The 22,760-nt window shown below is 43.9% G+C and overlaps 1 protein-coding gene across 5 annotated transcripts in view; it reads right to left on the minus strand.

Annotated features, from left to right (window-relative positions):
- Window positions 1-22,760, minus strand: part of PTPRB (protein tyrosine phosphatase receptor type B) — an 88,858-nt gene that overhangs the window by 60,487 nt on the left and 5,611 nt on the right. For 3 of the 5 annotated variants that reach the window (XM_019493628.2, XM_019493618.2, XM_019493635.2), the window contains exons 3-4: window positions 11,720-11,958; window positions 4,807-5,074 (exon numbers count right to left, since the gene is read on the minus strand). In XM_019493628.2, coding sequence (XP_019349173.1) covers window positions 4,807-5,074; window positions 11,720-11,958 — 507 coding nt within the window. Of the gene's footprint in view, window positions 1-4,806; window positions 5,075-5,156; window positions 5,505-11,719; window positions 11,959-22,760 lie in introns of those variants that run through there. The other 2 variants (XM_019493638.2, XM_019493644.2) reach the window with 2 other exon arrangements.

Here is a 22,760-nt window from a genome sequence, read left to right on the forward strand (position 1 = left end):
GAAGGAGGTAATGATGTGCTGTGCCAACTCACTCAGCTTGTGGAAAGGTAGCAGCCAAATTCACCAATATGGATTTTGTAATATTTTAGTAGAATACTGCATTTATGCCCCGCCCCGTCTAATTCTAGAAGCACCTAGTTTTTCTGTCAGATGAAAAGATAACAATCAACAGCAACTTTAAAATGTTTTCTTTTTAAAAAAACATGGGAATTTCTAAATAATATTAAGATATCCTCAGGATTCTGAAGGCCAATTAATTATTTCTAGAATTTAAATGGTGTATTTTCCTCTAAATGTAACTGTAGGAGGGAACTTCTGCTGTGTCTTTTATAAAATGTTGCGACTAAGACCCTGAGGTCATTCAGTGGGGCATTTGCAGAATCAGGGCCTAAGTGCTGGTCTGAAAATGGGTCAGATACAGTCCCACCACCCTTATTCTTGTAGCAGTTCTTTTTGCAAAAAATAGAAAAATGAGGCTTATACTACAATAAAAAATGATCTATAGGCTTATACTTTATCATATTTAAAAGATTTTGATAATATTGGCCAACTCATATATATATAGACATATGTGTGTGTGTGCGTGCGCACATGTTTGTGTGTGAATATATATGTATGTATAAATATATAAAATTTTATATGATTCAAACTTGGGGCTAATCTAAGGATGGGCAATTATTTGGGCTGGAGGGCCAGTTGAAGAGTTTTGAATGCCGGGTCAGGGATGGATGTGCTGACCCAGCCTGGAGTAGTGGTGGGACAGTGAGAGAGGGCCATTGATCCTATCTGCCATACCACTGGAAGCACTGGACAGAGCAGGTGGGCAGGCAGGTGGGGTCTCCATGGAGACCAGCCTGGGACACCCGTAGACAGGGCAGGCTTAGTAGGAGGAAAGGATGGGCAATGGGAGCAGCATCCGGGAGTGGAACGGGTGGGTGAAACAGGATTGTGGGACAGTGACAGCACAGGGCCAGAGCTGAGATCACGGGACAGTAACAGTGCAGGGCTGAGGCTGGGATCACAGGGTGGTGACAGCAAGGGGCCAGGGCCCAGGGCAGAGCAGCGATCTGCCTCCTGCACATCCCTGTGATGCGTGCCAGTTCCACAGGCAGGAACATGCAGGAAATAGATCATAGATTTTCCCCAGGCCCTAGCCCCATGCTGTCATGAAAATGCAGCCCCAGCCCCAGCCACTTGTCCTAATCCTGGATGCCACACCTCATCTGCCCACAGCCCTATCCAATCCACCTGGCTAAGTGAACTCTGCCAGTGGGGATCCTGGGCTGGTCTTCTTCAAGACCCTGCCCACTTGCTACATCTGGTGCCCCTGGCAGTAAGTGCTGGGCCGACAGGCTGGGGTGCCTGGGCAGTAGGGCCAAGTCTGGAGGCTGCAGCAGCAGTGGAGACACAGGCAGAGGCAGCCAGGCAGGCTGAGAGGGCTGCCAGGGAGCCAAATCTGGCTGCCATGCCAACCATGCCCCACTGGACTCCCGGGGAGGCACACCACAGCCTCGGCTGTCCCCGGTGCCTGGGCCAGTTGGGGCTGAGGGACCCGCATGGGCCAAGCAATCCCATGGCAGGCCAGATCTGTCCCACAGGCTATATTTTACCTACCCCTGGGTTAATCACATCTTCTCTGTGAGGTCTGGAGTGCAGAATTTCTCTCTAGTGCAGTGATACTAAACTCTTATCATTTCCCCCTCATTTTCTGTTCTCTAAAAATAGCACTGCCGTGAAAAGGAACTAGCACTTTATAATACATAAGCCAGTGGTTCTCAACCTTTCTTGGACTTGAGAAACCTGTCACTGGATTCAAAATACTCCTCATAACCTTTGTAAACTGAATGGCATCCAATTTCAAAAACTAATTTGTATTTTAGAGTGCTTACACAGGGCCTGGGCAACAGGGATGGAGGATCTCCAGGTAGGGACAAGCCTGAGCCTAGCTTATCTATTTAGCTTCTCACACATCACTTATCTCCTCCTGCCTCAGATTTGGTAGAACCCCGGGGTTCCCCAGCACCCTGGTTGAGAATCACTGGCATAAGCACATATCTGGGGACTGAAGACCACTTTTAGAGGATCACATATTTGACTTCACTTGAACGGACTATTCTCGAGCATTGTATCAATATTCTATAGTTACATGTACTGAAAACTTGAATGGCATTTATTTCTTAAGGATTTCCATAGTACCCAAGTGTTTATATAAATTTAGGTGAGCTTTTCTTGTTTAATCCCCCCCCCCCCCCAGAATTTTAAAATATTAAGGTAGTCATGTTACATTAAGATTGTTTTATTCAGGAGTTGGATTAACACTCACAAATCCAAGACAAGTGTTAGTCACAATTTAAAATTTGGCATAGGATTTGCAGCATGTTTAGTACACATTATGCATTAAACGTACCTTTAAAACCCTAAACAGAATGAAATGAGTTGAAGATAAAGGGAATCTTTTTGATTTAGGGGGTTAAGCCAGAGCTTCACATTATTTAACTATTCCACCACAATATATATGTGTGAACATCTGACATGAAGGTATAGCAGTAAGTAAAACGTCATGGGTAAAATCAGCATGAGAATTAGCTTATAAAAGCTTTAGCAGGACTGAATGTTAGCAAAAAAGTTATTTATGTGGTCTATGAACCCGGCATGTCATTTAAACTGTTAGTCTATGTATTTTTATTGCACATAATGTATGTGCACATATAACTTTATAACACAGACCATTTTATAAACATCTACATGCATAGTGGCCCTGATTCTTTCCTCCTGATGTCAATGGCAGTTTTGTCTTTGATATGCCCATAGGGCTGCTCACATATATGCATTTATAGGTTAATTCCAGGAATATATGCCTTTATGGATTCAATGTTGATAAATTATTTCACAAATTTCTCAACACCAAAAATTACTGAGCAAAAAGTTGGGACAGACCTCCAGAAAATTGGAATAAAACACTGTCCCTAGTGGAAAAAGGAAAGGAATAACCTCTTTAAAAAACCTGTAACTTACCATTTATAAAAGTGTACAGCTTATCATGATTACGTTGTTATACACCTTCCCAATTTAAGACATTCATTACAAATGTTGTGAGGAGTTATACTTTGCAGATGATTTTTTTTTTCTAAACAAGATGCAAACCATCTATATAGCCTAAACGGATTCAATGGATTCAGGTGCTTGGTGATAACACAAAGTACAAGGCTTAAGCAATCTGAGCAGATGCTTCCACAGGTGTCTTTTGCAATATTCTCTATTTATATTCTAACAGTGTCCTTCTGTTTTTTCCTATCTCTCTGCTATCCAGTATCCAAGAAAAAAAAAAATCACCACCTAGACCAAGGTCTTGGAAGATTTCAGCTGTAAACTTTTATCAGTGTTGTTACTTTCTATCTATATTAGATCCACACTGGACAATGCAAAAGGCTGTTAACAGCTGTTTCAGTTATCCCTCTCATCTTCCTTATATTCTTTCAAAAGATAGTTATCAAGCAGGAAATGTGTCAGAAATGACATTTACAAAACACTGTCTAAATGTATCCATCTTTAAACAATTCCTATTAGACAAAGTATATCATTTGCTGTCTATACTGTTGCTTTTTTCTCACTTCTACTCAAGGGCTCTGCGTAATAAATATTTAGCATTCAATACAGTTTGTGATATACACCTACAGCTCTAACAACAGTTAATCTGTTATTTTAAAATTGTGAATCATCAACATTAAAAACAGTTGGCACGCGCGGGCATTTAAATTGCTGTTGCTATGGAAACTATTACTCAGTCCTAACAACCAACACCTGTAATGTGTTTAAATGTCTATCATAGAAGATTTGCCTACACTAGACTGTTTAGTTTGAGTTAACAGATTGCCAATTAACCAAGACATTTCAAACAGTAGTAAGAGCTAGTTCAGAAACTGTGCAGTACTTATGATGCAAGACACTGGTCAGAGAAGGTCATTTCTGAGCGCAGTCAACTTTAAACATAGGCTAAAACTACGTTTTAAAACTAGTTTCTCTCTACAGCTAAGATGCCAGGCAAGGATGAAAAAAAGGAAAAGAGTATGACAGAACTTGACACGTTAAAATGAGCGCTGCTGGTTTGAGCCCTATACCTTATTACCAAGCAGATGAACGTTGAATGTATTCTGGTCTTAAAAAAAAATCTCAAGTTTACATGCCAATATAGGCAAAAAGGACCCAGCTCTTCTCTTACTGAAGTCAATTATTCTGCGCAGCCTTTTGTTGTAAAGCTACAAGGTGTATGCCTCCATAGAAAGCCTGCCTGGGATGGTATGAGCAATAGAAAAAAAATCAGTAGTAACCAGTCACATTTCTAAGACAGTAAGTCTACTGAGAATTCCCAAGGCTACTGAGCTCTGCACTTCGTTATCACCAAGCTCCTTACTGAATCCTGCCTAGATCCTCATGATTAACGTCCCCTTGTGCTTACAGGGCATATTAATCCTCCTTACGGTTTTTTTTCCTTTATATTTGACTATAAAATGAAAACAGATTTGTCGGGGGGGTGGGGGGCTTTGAATCGTTCACCACCAACTTCCAGGGGCTGCATGGCTCATGGGGATCCAGAGAAGAGAGGGCTTGGACTGGAAAGCCCATCTTTGAGCCCGTCTGATTTCTCCCTGAATCCAGCCTGGCAGCAGCGATGCATCGCCCGGCTGTTGAGGCTCCGGTGGGTTCTCTTGGGTTTGGTTTTTTTTACGGGGTTATGAAAAGCCCTGAAAACACAGGCCCGTGAGAGCGCGCTCGGGCGGCAGCGGGACCCCTGCCCTCGCCCCTCACCTGTGCGCAGGGAGATGTTGGCGGCCTCGGGCCCCGCCAGCGCCTGGACGCGGAGGCTGTAGAGGGTCCCGGCTTGCAGGGGGTCGCAGATGGCGGTGTAGGTCGCGTTGCGGAGCCGCACGGGCTGGCAGGCGGCGGGGCCGGGCTGGGCGCTCAGGCTGAAGTTGCAGGGCGGCCCCGCGCTGCTCCACTGCACGTGCACGGCCCGCCCGGCCGTCCTCCACTGCGGCCGCTCGATGGGGCAGCGCGCCGGCTCCGCGCCCCCGTCCTGCGGGCACCACACACCTGCTTAGTGTCCCGGCCCCGCGGGGAGCCCCGCGCCCCCCGCCCCGCGCCCCCCGCCCGCTCACCTCCAGCAGGGCCAGCGCCAGCCAGAGGGACAAGCCGGCTCCGGGCCGCAGCATGGTGCCGGAGCCCGGGGGCCCCGTCCCGTTCCCGCGCTCAGGGGCCCCCTGCGCCGCCCCGGGGTGTCCCTCGGCCGGGGGGTGCGCAGGCCGGCTGCCGACTCCGGGAGAGGCGGGAGGAGGAGGCGGCGGCGGCGGAGGAGGCAGGTCGCCGCAGCGCTTCCCACGCTGCCATGCTGCCCCGGGCTGACTCCGGCCGCCGCCTTCCGCAATCAAAAGGCAATTTCCTCGCGGCTCGCTCCGCGCAGCAACGAGGCGGGAGCTGGGGGCGCCCCCCGCGCCCTGCCTCCTCCCTGGGCTTTCACTTTCCCCCGCTCCTTCCTGCTGCGCCGGGTGCCTCCACTTTCCTCTCGACCCCCCCGACCCTCTTCCTTCCTCCCCGCTTCCTCCCTCCTTGGCTTTCTCCTGGGCTTGGCTGTCACCGGGCCGGGCCGGGCTCCCCCCACCCCGGGCCGCGCTGCCCGAAGGAGCGGGCTTACCCGGGCCGGGGGAGGGAGCGGGGGGTGCTAACAGTCTCCACATAGCCGAAGGGCTCTTATGTAGAGGATGGAAATCAGCTTGCAAAGAAGCATTTTGTCAACTATTTGAGTCGCTCTAATCAAAGATAGCGGATTTATCCAAAGACCCGTGTCTGCCTGTGTCCTTAGACCAACCTCCGCCCCTGAGAGGATGGAAACAAGCGTTTTCTCTGTGGCTGCAGGGGTCAGGCTATGGCCCATGGTCTCAAAGGGCAGCAGAGGAACCTCAGGATGCAGATTTGTGGCAGCGTTTTCTGACTGAGGGCTGCCAAGCACTGGAGCAGGCTGCCGGGGGGGGGGATCTCTGTCCCTGCAAATACTCAAGGGCAGTTTAGACAGAGGGCAGACGGGAATGGTTTGGTGAGGGATGATCCTGCCTGGAGCAGGGGGCCAGACTGCATGACCTCCTGTTATATGTAAACCCTCTTCAGCTCACACTTGCCTCACCCCTGGGCCCATCCAAGCAGGTTTCCCAGCTCACTCCCTTCTCCAACCAAACAAGCAAATCTGCCTCGGATGCCCTTTCCAGCCCCACCGAGTTTCTCTGCAAAGCTACGCCAGCTGGAGAGTACTATTTTCTAGGTAAAACTCTTCAGAGTTCATCTAGCAGGAGGTTTGCATTGTTGCTTACCCTGCCTGAAACCTCACCATTTCAGCAGCACCCCGGCAAATAGCCAGGAGCCAACCCAAGCTTTCATTATTTTTCCGTCTATTAAAACTGGTGTAGTGTCTACCTGGAAGAACATAGCAAAGTAGCTCTTGGCCTGCCCTGGTATTTAGGTTCTCCACAACTCCATGTGGATTGAGGAGAAGGCTGCATTAACTCAGGTTTTGGGGGATTTTGTTTTTTCACCAGCCTTTGTCCTTGAAATAACCTCCTTCCCAGTCCCTGAATAACTTTGAACCTAAAAATACACACCACCAAAAGCAAGACAATCTCTAGATTCTCAGGGAGCAAAGAAAAGGAGTTACACCCAAGGCAGGATTCAGAAGCAGCAGCAACAAAACCCACAACTTCTATAGCTCACACCCATTTCCTTATCCTTAGGTCTCAGCCCTTAACTACCAGTGCAGAGAAAATGTAGCTGAAACTATTTCACATCAGGACAGACAACAAGCCAGAAGCAGATTTGTAGCTGGGTAGAGATAAAGGGTAGGCTATTTTTTGTCTGTGCACAGGGACATATTTCTGCATCTCAATGCACTGTATAACGTATTAAGATTTTAACTCCGAAGATCCACCATTAAGGAAGTTCAACAGCACCAGAGTTTCATTTTTCTCTATGTGTATTAACATGAAAAGCAAAGTGACAAATCTTCAACCTCTGGCAGAGTGGCTGCTGTGGGATATTTCTATCTAGATGTCTGAGAAAGTCTAGAAGCTGCCTACATCGCGCAGATTTATTGACAGAATTCCAGTTCTTCTGCTAACCCTTTGCATCCTGTGGTTGCTGAAGCCACCTTTCGCCCAGCAAAGTTCAGCTCTAGCGAGAAAAGGAAGGCTTCTACTTTTGCCTGGTAGTTGGTAGAAGGCATGTAATTCCATGTCTTTTGCCAGCTGCCACTGTCCCTCTTGCCTTCCATGCCCATTACTGCTGCTGCCATCAGAATTTCTGATACTGGCAGTGAAGGGAGGAATAAGTTTGGAAAGGACACTAAAGTTTCACACCCTTACTCATCAGGAGATCTACCTTGGTCCCAATCCCACACTGAGATTAGGGATGTGTGGAATTATGGGGAGCCTGTAAAGGTCTGGTGACATGAAGCACAGCAAACACACTAATTCTGCTCGGAGTCCCACTGTGAAGGGTGGCAGGATGAGGGACATAATAAATGAAGCTGCCACTCAAGCATAAACACATGCTGCATCAATTTCAGTGATGCACTTGAATATTTCTATCTTTATAACTTTGACACATGCCTTATGTTGTCTATTAACTGTTTATTACTTTAAAATAGCTATTTGACGAATTACTCTATTTTGTCACTCTTGCAATTGAAATGTCTTTAAAACTGTCTTTAGAAACCCTTGCTATAGTTTCACTGGAAGTTAAATGGGTTTGTGGGTTTCCAGATCTGCTGTGTGTTACAGAATGCAATGACACTCAAAGGGTAGGAGATGACACAACTACCTCAGTGCATTAACAACTAATGGGCACTGATGGTATTAAATTTTAACTGAATAACTAATATAATGCCAAATAAGTTCTTCTTCACTGGCCCTGAGCAGACATACCCTTAGCAAATTAGCAGTCGTAGCTGTGAGGAGTTACTGAAACTGTCTGTCCAGCCAAGAATTAAAAAAGAAAAAGAAAAAAAGAGCTGGAAGTCAGTTTTGGGAGTGCCCGGATGTGTCTCTAATAGCAGGCTCCAGAGTCTCTTTCAGACACTTACCCAAGGTTTCCTGACATTTTTTTTTAAACACCAACCTCTCTCTCTCCCTTTTAATCAAAAGGAAATAGGCTTTGCATAGCTTTTGTCATAGCTTTGAAAATGCAAGCTGCAGATTTACTTGCGACCCAAGGCTTGGGTGACCCAAGGCTACTCTAAGCTAAACATTTTGTTTGATTCAAGTGCCACCATTGTCCCCCCAAAATGGGAATGTTTGCAGCCAAACAACGTCAAGGCTTTTATCATGTAAACCACAGGGATTGGCCTGCGCTGGTGCAGTTCATTGAAGATATTGTATTCCAAGCAACAATAGTCAGCACCAACATAGTATGTTATATCAAAGCATTGTATAAACACAAAATAATCTTTTAATCATCTAGGTCAAATGCAGAAATTAATGGGGAGGGGCAGGGGCTTGGGAGGAGGGTTGTTTCATTTTACAGCCAGGAGAACTGAAAGCCTACTAGTTTAAGGTAAAAAATGTAGACAAGGTTCCTTGGGTGAATCTGATATCTTTTATTAGACAAACCCAAATAGCTGGAGAATAGTTATTAAGCAAGCTTTTGGGTTCAAAAACCCTTCGTCAGGCTAAGGAAGTTTCAGCAGTTGGTGTGTGCTCTTCTTGGATGGAATGAAAAGTAAAGCAGCCAGCGGCTGGACTGGTATGCATACAAGACAGGTAGTCAGTGAAGATGTAGACCAAGGAGTCAATGGGTGAGAGACAAGCGGGGGGGGGGGGGGGGAGAGAAGGGGGATGAAAGTGGAGAGATGTTACACTTCAATTCAATGACCTGTTGTTGCTGGGACCCTTAAGGGCTCAGCAATTATGAAAATCAAGTCTTTATTATTAAAATGCCCAATGTGGTTTGGGTGCTTAAAGTGAGATATCCAGGCTTGAAAACCTTGACCTAAGTTACTTGCTAAAATCTGCATATATGAGTCACTGACAGAGCCAAGACTCAAATTTTGGAATTTTTAGCTCCCAGTTCACTAGACGACCATGTATCTTGATTTTTCTAAATCTTAAATGCGCCTGTTTTTACAGTGCAGGGATATATTCAAGCTGCAGTACATACACCTTATTGATGTGTGAGGTAGATAGCTCAATGTAATATCAATTAAAATCATATTGAGTAACATTTAGCTTACTTGAATGAAGCCTGAAATCAAGCTTTACATGGGTGCAATGTGAAAATAGTACCTTAGCTCAACACCAAACTGCAAGGTTGTGGGACAGCAACTCCACCCCTTACAATCATTACTTCAGTCTGTGAGCTGGCATACCAGCCAGAGTCCCAGCTTCTTTTTTGGGGGGTGGGGAGGGGGTAGGGGGAGGAGGTTAGTGGAAGCTGTATCAGCATAGTCCTGGATCACATTACTTTCTCTGACTCTAATGCCATCATTCACACCACTTAACAAAAGATGGGTGCAGAGACTCTCTTGTGACAAACCAGGGACATGCAGGTACTGCTTTGAGACCTCTCTACTCTCAGGCTCCCAGGATAACTTAACAATAGAGATGAGGTGGTGGTGAAGTGCTTGGACAGGCTCATTTAATCAGTGCGGATTTCACCTTTATAGGAAACACCATTACGTAATTTAAAAACAATGTTCTCATTTCTAGAGTAGCCTCATGGTTCCACACTCTATAGTTAAAATAGAATAGACACAAAACTGGGAAGATACAAAGAATATTTCTTAAATTTACCCAAAGTGACATTGACACCTGGAGTGATGAACAAAATTTATGCTCATCTATTGCAGTTTTTTAGCACAGTGAAAACTCCCTGACATATCCTGTAGAAACATTGCAGAACTGAAAGGAACTCTATACTTCAGTGGGCACATCTACACAACTACTGCCAATCTACTGCACATCTACACAATTACTGGCAATTACTGCCAAGTTGCCTAATTAAATCTGGAGTAAATTGTTAGTGTCTACACTTGTGGCCCTACTAGGATGGAGTAAACTAAGAAATGCTACCATAGGTTAGTACTGATAGATACAAGTACTAACCTATGGTGGAGTTATTTACTCCACTGCAATGCATGTGTAGACACTGATGGAGCTACCTGGGGCATGAGGGTGCTTCAGTGAGGAGGCTGCCTGCTGGCTAGCCCCACATTGAAGCACCTTCATGCCCCAGCCAGCCCCTCTGCAGCATGTTGAGCCAGGCAGAAGCAGTCCTGGGCTAGCAGGATGAGCCCTGGGGCCCCCAACCAGTTGGAGCTGTGCTGTCCCAGCTCAGTGGGTATGTCTACATGAGACACAACACTGTGCAGTAGATTAATCTACTGCAGAGTAAAGTGTCACTATCTACAGGTATGTACCATTTACTGCCCAGTAAATTAGTCTACCATGCAGTTAGCTACTTACTACCTGTAAATACATTATGTGTAGAAGCTGACCAGGAGCAAATTTGATGCATGTGTAGATGCTGACCAGGAGCAAATCTGCTCCTGGTCAGCCCCAACACCAGGGGGCCACAGGAGATCGGGAGCTCCCCAGTCCTGACATTGCTCAGCTCCTGGCTTCCCCCAGGAGGCAGGAGCCAAGCAGTGCCAAAACTGGGGAGCTCTTCACTTCCCAGAGCAGCTGGCCAGGAACTGTCCATTTGGGGCAATCCCCGCCCAACTGGGGGCTGTCTGCAAGCTGTCCCAGGAGCAGCACAGCTCTGGACCAGCTCTGGGCTGCTGGGGAAAATCTCTTCCTAAACAGGGGCTGGCTGGGAGCTGTCCCTGGCTGTTCAGGGAAGCCTGGAGAGCTCTACAGTGGCAGCTGTCTCCTAGCCTGATGCATATCAGGACCTCTCCCAATGTGTATGGGACAAGGAGACAGCTGCTGCTGCAGCCAGCAGAACTCTTCTGACCCTGTGCGCATGGGGATTGGCCCTGTACTTCCTGCTAACATGCCAGGGGAGCCTGAAGCTCTCCCTCACTGCTGCAGAGGGCCAGAGCAGGGTAGAAGCAGCCCTGTACTGGCTTGCTCCCATTGGGAGCAGATTTGCTCCCAACAGGAGCATGTGTAGATGTGCTCCCAGGGAAGGCTTACTGTGCAGTATTTTACATTAATAGCACATGTTGATGCACATAATGTACTGTAGCCCTGGGAGCATGTGTAAATGTGACATCTGGGAGCAATAAACTCAAGCACGAACTGCACAGGAGTTTATTCAGACACATTAATTTCATGTGTAGATGTACCCAGTGTGTTGATAGCAATGATATAACAAATTACATACCAGGATCTTTAAATGAAAAAAGCCACATGTATTGTTTCTGAGATGCAAATAACTCAGGGTATAGTTTTGTTTCCAGATAGCCTCACTGTGCCTTACAGAGCTATATTCAGAGGGAGCATTGGGTACAGAGGGGAAGGGGGCATTCTGTTGAGGTTGCATAGCCATTGCTTTACTGGGTATGACATAGTACATCTTGCATGGCTGGCCAACTCCCTTAACCTATGCACTGTGTTGGGCAGAACCCATTTCACCAGTTTTTCAGTTCATAGAGCCCTTTGATAATGTTTTTGGGAGTTTCACACATGGAGGAATTGCAGGCCCAATATGTTCCAATTAATTGTTTTATCTGTCTTACCTTTTCTGTAGTACTAGAGTAAAGATGGGTAGTTGTTGGAATCCAGGGTTTCTGTGTCACTGCCGACTTTGGGTTCAGATGGACTTTTTCAATAACACTTTTATTGTAGTTTTCTGTAACATTTTTTATGAAGATTTGTGAGCTGCCCCTCATGAAGAACCCAGGGCTAGATGTAAGAACAGTAAAGGGGGAAGAGGTACTTCTGTGGTTTTGTCCTGGAGTTTCTGTATCTTGGAGATCTAAGATGAATCAAAGCAAAATTACTAAAATCAGCTTCATATTTGCTTATTATCAGTTCTTTCAGACCTAATAAATATGGAAACTGTTATTGATGTAAGCAATTTAAATGTACCTGTCAGTTCTCTAGTCTTCTAGGTTGAGTGGAAACAGTATTTCACTTATATGATCAAAGAGTTTCCTAAAAAGCATAGCAAAATATTTTTTGGGACAATTTATACCATCAGTTCTCAAGAAAAAAACACCCCACTGATTTCAAAGTCAGGGTGAGGGAGGAGAGCTGTGCTTTAATATAGATGACATAATAGATTCATAGATTCATAGAGGTTAGGATCGGAAGGGACCTCAATAGATCATCGAGTCCGACCCCCTGCATAAGCAGAAAAGAATGCTGGGTCTAGATGACCCCAGCTAGATGCTCATCTAACCTCCTCTTGAAGACCCCCAGGGTAGGGGAGAGCACCACCTCCCTTGGGAGCCCGTTCCAGACCTTGGCCACTTGAACTGTAAAGAAGTTCTTCCTAATGTCCAATCTAAATCTGCTCTCTGCTAGCTTGTGGCCATTATTTCTTGTAACCCCCGGGGGCACCTTGGTGAATAAATACTCACCAATTCCCTTCTGTGCCCCTGTGATGAACTTATAGGCAGCCACAAGGTCGCCTCAACCTTCTCTTGCGGAGGCTGAAAAGGTCCAGTTTCTCTAGTCTCTCCTCGTAGGGCTTGGTCTGCAGGCCCTTAACCATACGAGTGGCCCTTCTCTGGACCCTCTCCAGGTTATCCGCATCCCTCTTGAATTGCGGCGCCCAGAATTGCACGCAGTACTCCAACTGCGGTCTGACCAGCGCCCGATAGAGGGGAAGTATCACCTCCTTGGACCTATTTGTCATGCATCTGCTGACGCACGATAAAGTGCCATTGGCTTTTTTGATGGCTTCGTCACACTGCCGACTCATGTTCATCTTGGAGTCCACTAGGACTCCAAGATCCCTTTCCACTTCCGTGCTGCCCAGCAGGTCATTCCCTAGGCTGTAGGTGTGCTGGACATTTTTCCTCCCTAGGTGCAGCACTTTGCATTTCTCCTTGTTGAACTGCATTCTGTTGTTTTCTGCCCACTTGTCCAACCTGTCCAGATCTGCTTGCAGCTCTTCCCTGCCCTCCGGCGTGTCTACATCTCCCCATAGCTTTGTGTCATCTGCAAACTTGACAGAGTACATTTCACTCCCTCGTCCAAGTCACTGATGAAGACATTAAAGAGTATCGGTCCAAGGACCGAACCCTGCGGGACCCCACTGCCCACACCCTTCCAGGTCAAAACCGACCCATCCACCACGACTCTCTGGGTGCGACCCTCTAGCCAATTCGCCACCCACCGGACTGTGTAGTCATCCAAGACACAGCCTCATAACTTGTTCACCAGTATGGGGTGGGATACCGTATCGAAGGCCTTCCTGAAGTCTAAGTATATGACATCCACCCCTCCTCCTGTGTCCAGGCGTTTTGTAACCTGGTCATAAAAAGAAACTAGATTGGTCAGGCACGATCTGCCTGCCACGAACCCGTGCTGGTTTCCCCTCAGCATAATTTGTCCTGCCAGGCTCTCGCAAATGTGAGTCTTGATAACTTTTTCAAAGACTTTGCCAAGGATGGAGGTGAGACTGACTGGCCTATAGTTGCCCGGGTCCTCCTTCCTCCCCTTTTTGAAAATGGGTACCACGTTGGCCCTTTTCCAGTCCTCCGGGACTTGGCCCGTGCGCCACAAGTGTTCAAATATTCCCGCCAGTGGCTCTGCAATGATGTTGGCCAGTGCCTTGAGCACCCTCGGATGGAGCTCATCCAGGCCTGCCGACTTAAAGGCATCCAGTTCTTCCAAGTGACTCTGCACCGTCTCAGGGTCTACGCATGGAAGTCTGGCACCTTGCTGCTGCCTCTCTACAACCCCAGTGAGAGACTTGTCGTGCCCCTCACTTAGGAACACTGAGGCAAAGAACTCGTTGAGGAGTTCAGCCTTGTCCCCTCTATCTGTCACCAATTGTTTCTGCCCATTTAGCAGGGGTCCTATTCCTCCCTGGGCCTTCCTTTTACTCCCTATATATCTATAAAACAATTTCTTGTTGTCTTTTACTTGGGTTGCCATCCTCAGCTCCATGGTAGCTTTGGCCTGTCTAACTGTCTCCCTGCAATCACGAGCAGAGGAGGTATATTCATCTTTGGTGATCTCTCCCTATTTCCACTTTTTATGTGCTCCCCTTTTGTCCCTTAGGCTGCCCTGGATTTCTGTGGTCAGCCAGGGAAGCCTCCTGGCCCCTTTCCCTCTTTTGCCTCGCTCGGGGATCGTCTTGCTTTGTGCCCAAAGGATCGTTTCCTTAAGGCACAGCCACCCTTCTTGGGCTTCCATTTCTTCAAATCTCCTACTCTGCAGTGCGTCCTTGACTAATCGCCTGAGTTCATAATATAGTTTACAATATTTTCAACTTATTGGATGCCATGAAATTTTAGATTTGTATGGGGAAAATAATGATTCACCAAACATTTTTTGGCCAGACTCAGATCTTATTGCAATTGGTATAGGTGCAAAATGGCTTCATTCAAATTAATGGCATTAGTTTGGTGTAAAGAAGCTCTGAAACTGTCTAAATATTGTGAATATTTTGACGCCAATGACTAAATTCTTTGAATACTTGAAAATAGATAATTTTAGACATTTCTATGCACAGTTCTGTCCAGAAAATATTCTACTTCTTGTTTCTGTCATTTCAAGGTTCTGATAATTATTATATGAGTTAGCTGAATCATTTGCAAATTACATTACAGATTTGCTTTTTTAGTCACGTATCCTTCAGAGAATGCCAAACTTGAAATTAGGTTCAGGAAAGATTTTACTGCACATTTTTCCTCCACATTTCCATAGCTCTTCCTCCCCATCGGTATGCATTTAATATCCTTTCTTTGTGACTGGGAGGGCAGAGTTCAATCTGTGGTGGTCTCTACATCTGGAAGCATCCAATTTAGGCAGTGCACTTGGAGCTGCTCAACATGATCTTTTTGCAGAAAACTTTATTCCTACTGCTATGGCTAGTCTATCTCTTATTGGCCCAAAGCCTAAGACACTGGGTCTGTCCTTGAACTAGAGTCTCCAGCATGACAGAACCTTGTTTTGCTGCTGCACCACTGGGCTGGCTGCCACTTGTAACAATTTTAGTTCTCAGTCCCTCTTAAAAAAGGTTTAAATGATTGGGTTAGATATAGCAGAAGCTTTAAAATATAATTACTTAGCATGTAATTATGATGTCTTAGCAGGCCAACCTATGATTACCAAAAGATCAGTTGGTGAACTGAAATGAATATAACTTGCTTAATGTTACTTGACTGAAACATTTGGTGCTTTTATTTACATTCAAAAATAAAACAAAAATATCCAAAACATATGCTCATGCAAGCTGCATTTTAATGAAGGTGTTTCCTGTCCTAAACAGCACAAAGTATTAACTAGCATGACTAGCACGGACCCTTTGAACCTTTTACAAGGCATTTTTCATATGAATATATTATCTGCAGTAGATATTATCTGCTTGGTTCCTGTAACATTGTCAACCAATTATAAACTGTTTCAAATAACTGATGCTGAACAGCGAATGAAACATGCGTGAATCAGTCATCTGCTATACAGTTCAAGGAAATGTGTAACACAAATTGGTTTGAAACAGTATTACCACCAATTGACTGCAACATTTTAAGGTACAAGCCCAAAGTTTTAAAGGTAAAAGCCCCATTTTTCCTATTCTTGAGGAAAAATGTAACTTTTTTTGTTACATGTGAAAGAGCAACAGAAACTTGCTGCCTTTCTAAAGGCTCCCACATGCAATTGCTTAAAAGTTGCAAATCAGATTTTATTATAAATAAGGAGTAATGATCATCTGAAACTTTTCATTTCAGAATGTATTGATGGGCAATTAATTGGTTCAGATAAAATAAGAATGGTTCTAAAACACAACTTTTCCTTTACATTTACTAGACTTGAAAATACAGAAGTTGTCACGAAAAAACTCATATGATGTTCCCAGACCAGTGAAAATAGGCATTCCAATGTAACACCCATTTCCAGCCAAGCTCTATGTTAGATAAGTATTCATGCTTCTGAAAGCTGCTCTGAATGAAACTGTTTTAGGTTTGCACATTACCAATGATTTTTTATAGTAATTTTCACACAGCAAGGAGACAGGCTCAAGTCATAATCTCAGCTGCTGCTAGACTACTTAAAACACCTCTCTAAATCTTTATTTTTATCCTGCTAAGATGTTCTTCATGCCATAAAGGTCCCTAGGGGCCTCACTGGGCTCCTCCCTGGTTATGGGGTTTGGATATGTTTATCTCCACAGTCTTTTATCTGATGCGACCAGGGTTTTCCACCACTATTCTCTGGCTGTCACAAATCCCACAGGAGCTGTTGAGGCAGCCAGTAGATGAGCTGGTCTCCAGCAGGTCTAGGACAGGGAAGGGGTTTTACTATTCCTTTTGGATGCTTTCTGAATATGGCCAGCAGGTTTGCTATGGAGCAACACAAAGTGGTATTTCATGATAGGTCTGCCTGGAGGAGATCTCCAGACAGGATTCCCCCCCCCCCAATCGTGCCTCTGGCCTGTGGCCCCCTCACCCCACCTGGGCACCGCCTGCCCCTGCCCCCTCACTTATGCTGCGGGATGTTGATCTGTCCCCCCACATCCCTTCCCTCCCCCCTCCCCTTCCACCACACCGGACTTAGCACTTAATGGCAGCTGTATCGGATATCAGATTGGTATCGGCCAATATGCCTCCTTAAATATCAGCTATCAGTATTGGCCGCCAAAATATCTATCGATGCACCCCTACATTTTAGAATTACATTTTAAACCTGAGCAAAGAGACATTGTGCCCAAAAACCTGTCTAAAATTCTCCCAATCCTACAGCTGGTCCAATATAAGACATCACCCACAAAACTCCTTGCTTCTCACATGTTTCCTGGACCATCATAACTTCAATATTCATCCATCACTACCATTTTAAACCATAACAATTCAAAATCAGCTTATAAACTCATGATTTGTTAGAAATAAAATCTTTAGGCAAGATGGGAGAGAATGGTGAGAAGGGGTTTTTCATTATAGGCAGTAGTTACAAAAAATCAGTCAGTAGTTACAAAAAATCATAACATATGGAGGCTGTTGAATGGCCCATGGATCAGGGGATTCACTTCCCTTCCTACTGGACAATTAGCCACATAAGTTGCAAGCTAGTTGCCTTGACTTGAATGAAAGCAGTCCTGGCTACGGACAGAAATTACACATAAACTAGTATAAGTGACTGGAAACTGGTTCAAATCTGTAACACAACCAAAGTTCAGTGCACATAAACTACTTTCAAAATGACCACAGCTGGTTTAAGATAAACCTGGATGGATGTAGTATCAGACTTAACTGGTTTAGGTATTGAACTTCTGTCCCAGATCCCCTCCAAATTCAAGTTAACTCATAGTCCCCCAGAATCCCAGGATGCTTTGTGCCTCCCCTGCAACCCCTGGTCAAAGGTTGGGCGGGCTAGCCTTGGCCCAAGCTGTCTGCTCCAGCTGAGCAGGGAGGGGTGCTCTAGTGCCCCCCAGTTTCTGGCCTGGGCCACTGCAAGCATGTGGCTGCATTTCCAGAATCAAAAGTCAATGTTTGTTCACTTGCTTATCAGTTCAATCTACGCATCTTAGATTAACCTGGTGAAGATTGCATTGATTTAGCCTTGGGATTTTTGACTGTCTGTACTTAGTCCCAGGGTAAGACTTGAGAGCTGGATTGTTGAGAAGGAATTTGGTGACAGAGGGATTCTTCTTTGCAGTGTTACTATATATGAATAATGTGATCCATCTTGTTTCTGTAACTTCTCATTCAGAATAATTATTCTGTAAATACTTTAGAACAAAGTAGCATTTTATGAAGTGCCTGTGTTGGCATCTTTTAATTCTGTGGATATTGTACTTGAGGTGTGAGCCACGGCTAATTGAGAGTCAGCTGACACAGGGAGCCAGCAGGTGAGGCTAGACCAGGGTAGAGGGAGTCACTTGACTTGGGAGGAGGGCTGGGCATAGAGTAGGTATAAGCCCAAGCCCTAAGATGAGCCAGGAGTAACAGCTTGGAGCTTGCTGAGAGAACACCACCTCAGCAGGATGCTGGCAACTCCAGGAGGTCAATGATGGGAGTCGTCTCTCAGCAGGCTCCAAGCTGTTACCCCTGGCACACTGAAAATTTTGTAAATGTTTGTAATTTTTTTCAGAAGTGCCAGTGGATTGAAAAAAATAATTATTCAAAAACTTGTCAGTCCTACAGACTATGGATCAAAGCAGTGGCTTTCAACCTGTGGTCTGTGGATCCCTAGGGGTCTGCAGACTATGTCTAAAGGGGTCATAATATACAATCTCTCAAAAATATGTGAATACCCACACTTACAATTGAAAGAGGTCTGCACATCCATTTGAACTTTCCAAAGGGGTCTGCACCTCCATTCAACATTTTTTAGGGGTCCACAAATGAAAAAAGGTTGAAAACCACTATAGAACTCAAATGAATCAGGTGAAAAACTTAGGTTTTTATAATTAAAGCTTGCAGGGTTTTATTTTAAACTGTTTTTAAAAAAAAAACTGATATTTTTTTGAAGGACCTAAGATGACAATACTTTTCTAACTAAAATGAATACTTAGACACCATTGGTTTCTTCTGCAGATCATGCTCCATCATATTACTTTGTTCAAGTTCTGTAATGGAGCTGGTTGAAATTCTTTGACTTTTTGAAATTCTGATAAAAATACTTGACAACAATTCTGCCAACAGCCTAGATAGAAAAGGGCTGGGACAGGGTAAAATGTTAAAAATAATTTCTACTTTCAGTTTGAGCTATGTTTAAAAATGGGTGAGATATTGGTATTACACATCCATTTTAAAGGAAATTGATGGAAAGCCAAAGAGACTCCAGGAAAAAAGGTGAAAGCAGGTCTAAGATGACCCTGACACAAGGAATCTTGCACATTAGCTGCTTAGAGAATGTTTCTCCTTGATAGATACTTTATGCATGATGCTGCCCCAGGAAAGTCAATGGGACATAAAATAAGGCAGAAGGATACTGTTTTGGAGGGGAAGCCTGATTAAGACCCAGGTGATGAAGTAGATAAAGGGAAAAGGAGCAAGTTAAAAAAGGAAGAATGAAGTTATGGAAGTGAAGTTGCACGTAAGACTGCACATCAGTCGCTTGCTGATACAGTTATATCCTCTGTTTTGTCTATTTTAGATTGGAGACAAAACAGCAAAGAGGATATTGCTATATTTGGTGTGCCTTTTTTCCCCCCATTTTGTTTCATGTCTTTGAGGAAAGTCTGGCATCCTTTTAGGTTCTTGGTACTTGCTAATAATAAATAACAATAATTTATTTACTTTTAGAGAGTAACGGCTAGCCCCTCTATTGACTAAAGCTTAGTCTTGAAGTCTTTAATTCTAGCAAAACATGTCAGTTTTTCTGTGGTAAGAAATTCAGGATAACTCCACATTAAATGCAATATAACAGGAGGGTAATGAATAAAACGTATCATATTTTAAAATAATTACAGCATTTTTGTCCTCTAAATAACAATAAAGATTAAATGCTAATTACCAGAACAGATAATAATCTCAGCAAATAATTGTTTTGCTTTTTAATTTTCCAAACTGTATTTGGATGCATATATTATTTGAGATGATTCACAAATTACTTTTGCAAATAATTCATGGCTAGCAGAGTTTGTGAAGTGTGTGAGCACTGATAATTTGTATTTTCTTACTTAGATTTAATATGTTATATGAGTCTATCTCTGCTCTTTAATTGGATGACTTATTGAAGCTAACCAATTTAGCACAAACAAATTTTGTAATTGATTTTAGAGTCCAAAATTAAGTTTTGTGTTAGCATCAGTGATACACTAGGTGCTTTTCATACACATAGTAAGTATCACTTCTTATCTAGCAAAGACTATTGGTACATTATTTGCTGACAGTAATGACCTTCCATCTTCTTGAACTAGTAGCTACCACACCTTTCCAAATAATCCAGAGGACATAAGGGCACACTTCTGTGCTCTGCAGAGATCCCTGAACTAGCTTTTCATGAATTAACTTTGGTATAGGTAAGAGTATAGGTGCTTTAGTGTTGTGTTCCTCCCAGGCTACTTAGAGCATTTAAAAAGTTTTAGCCCAGGAAGACTGCAGCATTAATGTGCCTGTAATTATCCTGGTAACCCAAGATGGTTTGGATATCTCTGCATTATACCATGGAGACATACCCAAATTTCCATGCAGCTTTATAAAACTACCAAATGAAAAGTATGTGCATGACTGGTGTTAAGTCAGTGTGATCTTCTGGGTGTCACTGAAGTTTCCATTCTTTCTGTTTGTAAGTCACACAAGACTAGTGAGATAAGCTACACCTTTTTCTGGTTCCTACTGGATTAGTGATGGTGATGGGCAAATTCCAAAATGCTCCAGGATTCAGTTTAATTCCTCTAAAATACATAAACATAAACTTTTGATTTCCTCCTTTTCCCACTTCTGCACATAATATATTTACTTCTCCTCCTGATCCAACCAGATCATTTTCCTAATGCAAGCTTTTCTTTCCTCCCAAATCACCCAATTTACTCCCTGCTCACGCTTCTTGTTCTCCATCCTTTGAGTACAATGCATTTCCTGATCATTCTCTCTGTCCTTGAACCAATAGCTCCTATTCTTTCAAGTCCTAACATGTTATCTTTTTTCCCCTCTGTGTTATCCCTTTTACATTCCCCCAGTTCTCCTAGTTCCTAGACCTAGGTCTGTTCTGAATGCAACTGTTGGCTGGGAGCTCTCCATCCCCTTTTCTCAATAAAGTGTTGGAGACCATCTTGAAATTTCACTATTCTTTGAGATTTTACTATTTTTTGAGGGTTCCTTATGTAAATGAGACCCAGAATTTATTGTATTTTTTTGATCATAAGAAGAGGAGATTAGGGTTCAATCCTGCAAGGCTCTCTTGACCCTCAACTGTGTGCTTCAATGGGAGTTGGAGACACTCAACATGTCAGAGGGGTCACTCGGTACTTCAAGATTCAGCCCTTGATGATGGTCCAACCAACTCCCATAATCACTGAGATTCAGTCATGGACTTTGTAGGAAGAAGTGCCTATGTTGGTTTCAGAAGTGACCTCTAATTGAGTAGGCATGAGATACATATCCAAACTGAAACTCACCTTCCCACAGAGTCACATTTAGTCTGTAAATGGGTAGAATCAATATCCTCTATCCAGACACTTCGAACACAAAACCTCTATGCTAGAATCTACTCTTTTACAATCCTTGTAATGATGTCATAAAACTGTTTTAGTGTGTGTTCTGTCTTGGACATTTTAGTTACCCATGTTAATATCAGCAGAGGTTTCCACAGAAGTCGATGACAAGTCCTACCTAGAAGGGATTGACATAATAGGGACTCAAAGAGTATATCTGAATGAATCCAACCATTTGTTTACAGAAGAGAAAATGGAGGTACATCAATTTAAGGTGTGAACTTGATGCTTGTAAAATGCAGTAGCTTGCAGGTGCTACTAATTCAGTTCTGAAGTGAACTTAGTTTGTTCCTCTTCTCAGGTGCCAACACGAACAAAAGCATTTACTTAAGTATATTTATACTGTCAGTTGATTCACCTTAACTTTTCACAATGCTCCTATGCAGACAAGCCTTAAGTGTCCTACATAATGCATTTCAAATTATTGGGTTTTTTTAAATGTGCGGCTCATGAAATAACACTTTTAGAGCTGGTACATGAACACAAATAAAAATCTTAAATTACCCAGTATCCAGCCCCTTTTCTCTTCATGATCTTCTCTCCCTTCTCACACGCACATCATACACACTCACAAATATATAATAGGTGTCCTCCTGATCTATTTTCCATTCAATATTAGATCCCTGATTCTTCATGCTCAAGTGAGTAGCTTCCCTGATGAAAACAAACTATGTGTTTGTAAAATTTTTAAAAACAGATAATGAGCTATGAACCAGGCCCAAACATTTAATGTAAAACAGATTGAAACTAGCAATAAAGATAATGCTTTATAATCAACACACTGATTTTCTTTCAAACATAGTATGACATACTAATGTGCATTCATTTTAAGGCTATTTTTCTATTAAAAGAATGCTTGAATTATATAAGATATGACTTTTTAACTTCATAATCAAATGCTAGCTAGATAGGCCATTAAGATTTACTTTAATACAGTGCTAAAAAAGTGTTACTGTGCAGTAATGAGATGTCCAAATTTGTACATTAGAGATTCATAGATTCATAGATGTTAGGGTCGGAAGGGACCTCAATAGATCATCAAGTCCGACCCCCTGCATAAGCAGGAAAGAGTGCTGGGTCTAAATGACCCCAGCTAGATACTCGTCTAACCTCCTCTTGAAGACCCCCAGGGTAGGGGAGAGCACCACCTCCCTTGGGAGCCCGTTCCAGACCTTGGCCACTCGAACTGTGAAGAAGTTCTTCCTAATGTCCAGTCTAAATCTGCTCTCTACTAGCTTGTGGCCATTGTTTCTTGTAACCCCTGGGGGCGCCTTGGTGAATAAATCCTCACCAATTCCCTTCTGTGCCCCCGTGATGAACTTATAGGCAGCCACAAGGTCACCTCTCAACCTTCTCTTGCGGAGGCTGAAAAGGTCCAGTTTCTCTAGTCTCTCCTCGTAGGGCTTGGTCTGCAGGCCCTTGACCATACGAGTTGCCCTTCG

The sequence above is a fragment of the Alligator mississippiensis genome, chromosome 4 (genome assembly GCF_030867095.1).
Source record: "Alligator mississippiensis isolate rAllMis1 chromosome 4, rAllMis1, whole genome shotgun sequence".
In the NCBI taxonomy this organism is placed as follows: domain Eukaryota; kingdom Metazoa; phylum Chordata; order Crocodylia; family Alligatoridae; genus Alligator; species Alligator mississippiensis.